Source organism: Hylaeus volcanicus, chromosome 1 (genome assembly GCF_026283585.1).
Source record: "Hylaeus volcanicus isolate JK05 chromosome 1, UHH_iyHylVolc1.0_haploid, whole genome shotgun sequence".
Lineage (NCBI taxonomy): Eukaryota > Metazoa > Arthropoda > Insecta > Hymenoptera > Colletidae > Hylaeus > Hylaeus volcanicus.
Window position 1 is genome coordinate 25,250,981 of NC_071976.1, and position 9,447 is coordinate 25,260,427.

General features: G+C 32.5%; 1 protein-coding gene and 1 pseudogene across 6 annotated transcripts in view; both read right to left on the reverse strand.

Moving 5' to 3' along the window:
• Positions 1–197: 197 nt before the first annotated feature.
• LOC128883741 (uncharacterized) lies at positions 198–3,500 on the reverse strand (annotated as a pseudogene).
• A 332-nt stretch (positions 3,501–3,832) lies between these two features.
• Positions 3,833–9,447, reverse strand: part of LOC128883769 (peptide methionine sulfoxide reductase) — a 7,002-nt gene continuing 1,387 nt past the window's right edge. For 3 of the 6 annotated variants that reach the window (XM_054136480.1, XM_054136471.1, XM_054136494.1), the window contains 4 exons: positions 6,021–6,187; positions 5,766–5,886; positions 5,486–5,622; positions 3,833–5,404 (listed from right to left, as the gene is read on the reverse strand). In XM_054136480.1, the coding sequence (XP_053992455.1) occupies positions 5,167–5,404; positions 5,486–5,622; positions 5,766–5,886; positions 6,021–6,187 (663 nt within the window). In that variant the 3' untranslated portion in view covers positions 3,833–5,166. Of the gene's footprint in view, positions 5,405–5,485; positions 5,623–5,765; positions 5,887–6,020; positions 6,188–7,329; positions 7,533–8,727; positions 8,990–9,447 lie in introns of those variants that run through there. The other 3 variants (XM_054136464.1, XM_054136486.1, XM_054136502.1) reach the window with 3 other exon arrangements.

Sequence of the window (9,447 nt, forward strand, 5' to 3'; positions counted from 1 at the left end):
TTGTGATGATCTAGACTTTGTTCTTGGTGTGTTAAAGTATATAAATTGTTTTCACATAGTTTAAAAACAATCGAATTACTCAAGTGTTTACGATGTCGTGAACGTGCTCACGCAATAATTTATCTGAGATTAAAAAACCAATACTTCTAAGATTAAAGTATGAATATAATAAATAGAATGCTACTAAGTTTAAATATTTATTTATAAAAATCAAATTCTATATCATACAAGTGTTGTTTATAAGATTCTCTTCTTGACTTATAAGTGGTACAATTAAATTTGAATCTGACATTATCCTAAAACATACATGCAAAATACCTTAAGTACATTTTAAGTACAGTTTACCTTATAACATTACAGGTATAATAAAATATATATATATATAAATACACATGTATTATAAGATTAATTTAAAATGAACACATTATACATAAAAGACATTTTTTAGTAACAATGAAAACTTACAAATCTGAACACAATGTATTTAAATCTTGAGGTATGAGGTATCGTACATGTACAGATAAATCGATAAATGGATCGTTTTCATTTTCAAAATTTTCAAATCCTTTTAATCTGAAAAGCCAAAACACCATTAATGTATGTACTTCATTCTAAGACTACAATGTCAATAATCTATCAAAAATCTGATGGATACTGACCTTACAATAAAATGTTTGTGCTGCTCCAATATCGAATTTTCAATGTTACGTTTTGCTATGTTAAATATTGTAGGGAATACCATGTCACGAAAGTCACCAACTTCTGCAAAGTTAAATTGCTCGGAATTCTTAGTATATGAATTGCATTTGAATCTTCGTGAAATTAATGATCGCGTCATTGGTGTATCTATCCAAATAACACGGTATCCCTTATTGAGCATTTCAGCAAACCAATCAGATGCACCTATCTCAGCCACATAATTCCATTCTGTTCCATTGTGCCAATCATGTACCTGTAAAATATAGAGCATTTACATTGTACTTGTAAAGTATATAGCATTTACATTAGCAACTTACTGGACACTGGCAGACTCTAGAAAGCATTTCACGAAAATCTCCCATTAATGCCATAAATGATTCAGAACTTTTAGGATATAACAATACAATATCTCTATTCATAGTACTAATGCTTTCACATGTCTTCCCCTTATCTTTCGAGGTACATATGTTCAATTGATTACATTCCATCTTTGTGACATTACTTTTGCCACAATTTATATAGAACCTCTTTCCCTGTATACAATGAATGTGTATGGTATACATGAGGTATACAATTCCAAGTATTCCAAACATAATTAATGTGATAATACCAATTGGCCAGTACAAGTAGGAGTCAGCACCAATTTCAGTTGGACCAATATCATACTTAGGAGTATAGTAACACTCTGAAAATAAGCTTTTAGTTGTTATTTGCAACTTATCTTAATATATTGATCATGGGCTGTACATTTACCTTTTATCCACTGACATGGTTTGGACTTGCCCATAGGTGGATTCCACAGAGTATTATTTGTACATCTTTCATCAATTAAAGCTATTAGAAAACAATAATTTGAAGATTTTGAAACTTCAATACTGAAGTTTATATTTTTTTCATAGTTCCTACTTCTCAACTAATACAGAAACACAAATTATTGGAGTATTAATCATTTGCTGTAATGTAACTGAAAAATAATAAGTATATTACACTCACCAAACTTGTATTAGAATTATAATATTTGTTCTCAGCATACTCCTTCTGAAAATAATATCAAGAAGTAAATATTCATATTATCAAGTTTATCAAAATATAATTAATATCATGCATGTGTAAAAATTTCATGTAATATTTAGAATGAAGGTTTCATTGTGCTTTACAATGATGTAAAACATAAATGATAAATTTTGTAGCTTTAAAATATTACCAAAATATCAAAGTCCCATTCATGAATGATATTATCACAGACTTCTTCTTCATTCACAATATAAAACAATCCAAACTGTAACAACACTTTTGAAACTATTGATGTTGAAAAGTTCATTTCAAAGTGGAGCTTTTTACTGTAGGATTTAAATACAATTATTCTTTTATTTTTTAAATTAATCACTGTGAGTAATTTTAAATACTTGAAATTGCTTTATAATATATAATGTAAAACTAGTTATTCATAATAATAAATTTTATATTATATTGTGAAGCACATGTCAATAAACTTACTTCTTAGTAGCATTATGTACAACATTATAAGAACATCTCAACTCTGGTAATGTGACTTCTGTACGTTCATAATCTGTTTTTAGAAATTTCTTAGACTCAACATATTCATGTTCATTAAAGTGAAACCGAACAGCATAGCATGCTGTAAATATATATGAAAAGATCATGCCAACAATGTCCTGCGACAAAGCAGAATATGTAATATGTTATTTATGAAAATTGCACACATTTACAAATGAATATATTTACCAGATACTGATTGTCATTTGAAATGAAACATATGGCACACTTAGTTGTATGTATTTTAGCATCAAAAAAATCATAACTCATACATTTTGTCTCACTAACTAATTCATTTGCTAATAAATCAATTTCGTATTTGCATTCTCTTTTTGGTGGTATAAAATTAATCTCCAAGCCAACTATAAAAGATTATTTAACATATTTACTATTTTATGATTTTAAACATAACTATGAGTTTAATTCCTATTTACCAGGCAACTCAGAAATTTCATTTTTATTTTCTGGTAATGTAAAATTCACATTATTTGGCATATCTTCCCTTGTACAAAATTCAATGGATGAAATACTATTGCTTGTATAGTATTCTGGTGTTTTACACCCATCAATATTACAAATAAACTGTAAATTAAATAACACGTAGTGTCTTCAAATTATAATAAATCTCCGCGAAATTCTCGCAGAATGGAATAAATTAAACTCTTATATTCCAAGTTATGGAAATACCGGAAGTATGAATATGCAGAAAAAAAAGAAAATTGTCTATTGAATTTGAAAATTTGAATTTCTATAAGATTTCCCACTTACATCACATTCATTCCCATTTGAAATTGATAAACAGTGACATACGAGGAGAAACGCAATGGTAAGATAACCTTTATACATAATTGCGTTTTACTTTCAAACAAACTACATGCGACGTAAACTGTACAACAAATTATCACCCACTGGTTAACGTACATTCAAACATTTAAATTTCCCACAAAACTTTACACTGATTAGTTAAATAGACTACACGTTTTTTTTCTTCTTAATATTGAAAAGATCACTTTGATGGTTTTCGACTGTTGACATTATCCATTTTCGATGCATACTCTTTCGTAAAACATGTTTGCCCGTACACTTGATTGTGTGTAACAGAAAAATAAGGAAACTAGACAACTATCGTAAAAAATAAGATGAACAGAAGCCTGTGCGTACGCATATTATATGTAAACATATAAACACAGGCGCCACTACTTGAGCGCCTTTTTAAATTCATTGATAGATTTAAATAGACTGCGTTTGAAACATAAAGGAATATAAGTAGTTATTATCGTAGCGCGATCAAATAACAAAGCAATGTGCTTTACAAGGTTTGAAGTTTTACATGTTTACGACTTCTTGCTACCTCGAATGATATACCAAAATTGTATGTATGTCTATTTAGTCATTATATTTTTGTTTTTGTTTACTGTTACAAAGGAGCACCTTACTATGTAGGTGTATATATCCGACCCAGGAAATGAAAAGAAAGTAGATCTTCGTATAATATAGTCAACTTACCATTTTCGTATTGAATAAACTTAGCATTAGAACAACTGGAAGGAAACAAAATGAAAACATAACTTTAAAATACATACATGGAAATCACTGTTATTATTTTCATGTTTCAGTAAATTTTGTAGACAGTTATAACATATATTTTGATTTTCCTAATGCAAACCAGTTACACATAAATAAGGTATAAAAGACACATAAAGCATGTAAAGAAATAAGCACATTTAAATATGCGTGTGTCTGAGGCCGTATATGTGTATACGCGCGTGCGTTTGAGATAACGCCGTTGTCCGAAAGTTATGTACATTGTTCAAAACTCACGGCCAATGAGATTGTTAACAACAAATGCTGCATAATAACATTTTTATGGATAATTATAAATTTATATTAATTATACTATGTTATCGTAAACGGGTAACTTAAACTGTTTAAAAGAAAAATCCGCGTTATTCTAATTGTATGGTCTATGTCTATTCATTTTATGCGAGTAGAGAGTATCGTGATTAAACTTATAATACTTATAGAACGTACACGGTAGTTAAGGAAATCATTGCAAAAAGAGTTATTACGTATTTTTCACAGCCTATCTAGCATTCTTACTGTAAGTATCTTTTTAACCAGCTTTTAAGAAATAAGATACCCATGAACTATTGAGCGTGCAAACAAACAATCGTGCGATGTATTCGCGTATAATGAATATCCTGTTGATGAGACTTATGCGCTATGATAACAGTTATAGGAAACGAGAGAATGTAATACTAACAAAGGATACCTGTCGCGTAAATTATTTTCTAAAATCATGCTAAATACTTATTCGCGTTGTTTAAATTCTAAATAGATGGTTTCAACTCTTTTACTACCACGAGTGGATATACGAGTGTATAAACGCTCTTCATATAGTACGCACATGTATGGGGTGAGGCACTTAAGACAGACCACATGGATAACTAATTTACTTCTGGTGACAGACTAATTCGTTCCAAACGAATCTTACTTGGTTAAAACCAAGCAAAATTTGGTTGAAGCATTTATGTTTATCACTAATACTATACACAGCCTCTAAATGGGATTTTCTCCGCTAAGGAAACCTCATTTAACGGCTCGCAACCAAACGGGTATCACTGTACAGCCTTCTCGAAATTAAATTAATAAGATCACTACATTTATATACGGTCAACATCTAGCCCTCACAAAAAACGTACGCTCACGATTTGGAATCCCGCTCAACGGTGGCGTACCGCAGACCAGTTTCGCCGTAGCAAAAGGGCTAAACACATTTTCCTAAGAGACAGGCGCACAGGATATCGGAACAACGCAAATAAGCCTTAAAACTTCTCCTCGCGAAGAATTGAATTGCTTCAATATAGGTCTCGTGTGAATAATTCGCGAATATTGTACGTTTAGCATTGGCTAGCAATATAAACCATTTCCCTGGGTTTCGATCACATATTTTTCCAAATACTGCGACGCTTTCTCGCTCAAGCCAAGACTTGGCAGGTCCTTCTGAAACTGTTCGAGTGTTCCAGCACCAGCTATGTACCCATTCAACTTGGCGGCCAAGGGAGAATTCCGAAGGACTTCGTCGCTGGTGAGACCGGCACTCTCGATCAACCACGGATGATTTCTGAGTCGATACTTTTGATGATAGCTGAAGAAAAAATAATAAATAATTAAATAAGGAATATAGATGTACGTAGTGTGCGAGGCGGTGGTAGTAGCTAATACTTACTCTTCGGCTGGGTAAAATCTCTCGAATCTTCTAACCTCGGTGAGAACCAAATCTGTACGTTGACGTTGCTGACGTTCGCGCGTGTTCTCAGCCAGTAATTTCTGTTCTTCATCGTGATACAAAATTAAGGACATGTACTGAAATTTTACATTCATACAATTATTACTAGGAACGGGAAGATGTACATTTTCAATTCAGTTTCTCGTACAGAATGACCATGTTGCACCATCAGCTACTGGACACCCATAAGAGAAAGGATCAATGGGATAAATCGATTTACCTGTCGCTTGATCTTCGTAGTAAGGCCGTATTCGTGATTCTGCCAAAATAGGGCGAGTAGCTGCGGGTACGATATCACGTCAGGATTGTACTCGATATCAACGACTTCCGTATGGTCGCCTCTGTAATAAGAATGATAATAAGTTATCGAATAGAAAAATTTAGTAAAAGTACCTATTCACTGATTTTTGCGAAAAATCGCTACTTTTTTTTAGCTTAAATTAAACTTTTGGCGTGCAATGTAAACGAAACGTACATATTTCTGTATGTTGGCGACTCCTTCTGTCCACCCGCGTATCCCACACAGGTCCTGATGACACCTGGTAATACTCCAAAGAGGCAATCACCTGTCCAGAAGCAGCCCATTCCAAAAGTAGCGCGCTTGGCTTTGATTTCCTGCAGTTGTCCAGGCATTTTGTTCGACTAATGAATAACGTCGTCGATAACCATCCAATTGCGACACATGAGGAAAAAAGGAAAGATTGAATCAATATAAAAGTCGTTACAAAACCAGTGCTGAAATCTAATAAACCAGATGATGACACTAACACTTTGGCTTCTGGAAGATATCGCGTTACGTTGGAAAAAAGGTGTTGCAACCAGACTGCGGATATTATGCATTTGCGATATAAAGTAATATAAATTAATATGCGCACTTATGCAAAGTAAAATGACAATATTATTATAATAATTGTAGAATGTATACAACATTTATTATGTATGTATATCTTATATACAGTATTCTATATTATTTTATTTTATAAATGCATAAAATCCGCAGTGTAGTTATAACTGTACCAATTATTAATATTTTTCAAAGAAATTTCCGGGAAAAAATGAAAATCTACATCCTCCAAAGCCAAAGTGTTATCGCAAGAGTCGCGAGCATGAGTTATAACGCTCCACGTGTCGTGGAAATATTACTTCGATCTGGTCCTATAAATGGGCGCGAAACCTGTTAAATAACGGTAAATAATCGACGAGAAATAAAAGTTTCCATCGGTGAAGATTTCTGTAGGACAATCGCCGTGCCCCGATCTTGACAAAAACAACAATTTGACGTCACAGTTACAGTTCTCACCACGTGTTCGCAACAACAAATATTTTAAATATACGTTCTATAAAAATGATTATCATAAAGAATACAAAAGGTATATAATTTGTGAAAATAGAATAGGGGGTTTAGTATACCGTTACCGTTAGTACAATTTACATACATTTCGATTAATAAATCTATGTTACGTCAATTATTATAATTTACATTATTATCTTTGTATCGCATGCGTATTTATTATTTTGTTCGTTCTCGAGTAAATCCGCATTTGTAATCAAAAGTATTATGATTATAATTGTCGAAATGATGGATAAATTGGTTGGATCGTATTTAAATCATTATTATAATCATACAAAATATTTTAATCGTTAAAATTTCATACAGTTCGTTCATCACTTTGACAAATCGCATTCGAGAGATGTACGCGAAAAGGGACAAATAATGAATACGCGTGTAATATAAATAAAATTTTTTTGCGACTTGTACAATTTTGAAAATGAGCGGCGTTTACCTCTTTTACGCCCAAAAGGAGGATAAGACACGAAACGATTTTAAACATTTTGGCGCCGACAAAATCTAACATTTTTAACAATTTTCTGTTCGGGGATCATTTACCCTAAAGGTTTATCTTAACACTGTTCACTGTCCTCGCAGTTTTACATTCAGAAATTCCTGTTCTTTCAGGACACCCGGTATGTATAAGGTCCGATCCGCCTACAAAAAAAAATACATATACAGGGTGAACCATACAACTTGATCACCTTGATCATCGCCGCTTTTAAATAGACTATTTGAAAATGCTTTCTCTTATCTAATTTCCTTCAGAAATATCTACAACGTTAACGCAATCTATTGTTCATGGTGTTTAATTACAATAGCCGTTTAACTACCAACTATTTAAAAAAAATATATTTATTTTAGTGGTTGTCAACGAGGATAGAAGCTTCGACTAACGAATAAAAAACATATTTATCCAATAATTAAATGTTCTATATTATTTATAACTCGAATATTAAACGAAACGATTGAATAAATTGAAGCAGCTTGCAATATGTTGGCTTTATTTATTATCTGTTATTATTTGCATCAAATTCTGCCCATCTCTAATTGTCAATCACTATTTTCAAAACGGTCAGAGGCTTCGAAGAAACAAATTTTCAAACAGTTTTCTCTCTCTTTAATTCTTCGTGTATCCTATGCAATACATTTTCACTGTTAGAATGAAAGGCACAATGGAACGGAGCATTCAAAAAGGAACGTGTTCAGAAGGCTGTCAATCTCACAGAGTGTTTAAAATGCTGTTCAACAACTTGAACGTACTTGAACGAACGCTCACCTCTTTCGAACATTTTAACACGTAACAAAGCATTGTTATACGTTATTGTGACTGATGGCATTGTTTAAAGATCTACGAAAATATTATAAAATTTACGAAGATTGTACGGTTCGTTACGAATCGAAATATTAAACTAATAAAAAAAAAATAAATACAAAAAAAAATAATAATAATACTTGTAAAAAGAAAAATATAGTGTAACGTGAAATGTCGAAACATAAAAGATTTAGATCGTTTCGGAGTAACGGAAATGATCAAGACGATTTAGTTATACGATACACTCTGCATAGAAGACGACGCGACGCGGTCCACACACTGAATGACTGAATACAGACATCGATTTTCCAAGCAATTATTCAATTAGAAATTTTTTAATCGAACGATCAACAAATGAGAGAAAAAGATTGAACGTATCGAATCGTAATAATAATGTAATACGATTTTCAAGATTTCGATGTATCTTACGTTAATTCATTTGATTACGCTCGAAGTAATCAATGTATCATTGCGATAACCCCCAGTTAATATTAATGACATAGCATAGTGGTCGACTGTGTCTATAATAGAGCTCACCTGTGCATACTGAGATCGTTTCTTAGTTTAAATTAAACTGAAAGTAACCCGAATTTTGTATTATACTCAAAAAATTGTATTACCTTAATTTTCAAAAAGGCAGTGAGATTAAGGGGAGACGAAAAAAAAAGAGAGCAACACGATATCGAAACAAAATTCACTCAAAAATTTAGTCAAAAAGTGCCTCGATAAATGGAAGGAACACGAGAAACTACCGCGTGCTTCGGAGCAGCTCTACTTTTTATCTGCTTTATCCCACCTCCTTCTTCCCCTACTCCTCAACTACTCCCCTTTCGTACATCATTTTCAATCTTTCATTCTTACACGTTTCAAGCTTTAATTCGACGAGTACCAATTCCGTTGGTATAGTATTCTTACTCGCAGGTTTCACCGAAACAGTCATTACTCATCGCCCGAAAACGAGAAACGTGCTTTTTGACACGACGAAATAGTATCCTGGAATACTGTGACGCATTTTCCTACGAGTAGAGAAGAACATCTCCGAAGGGCCCCCATCAAAGGAGGTCATCAGAATCGTTTACGAATTCGTTGCTGGTATTTGTAGATAATATAAAAAGATTAACTTATTGTTCTCGAATAAATGATTCTCTTATGTTCTGTGATTGATTTCTTTCATTGTTTCAGTAAAATACAATTGAATTTAGACATTTTCTCTATTCGTTTTTTCTTTAGATGGAGCTTTTAAATTCCATGTTGTCT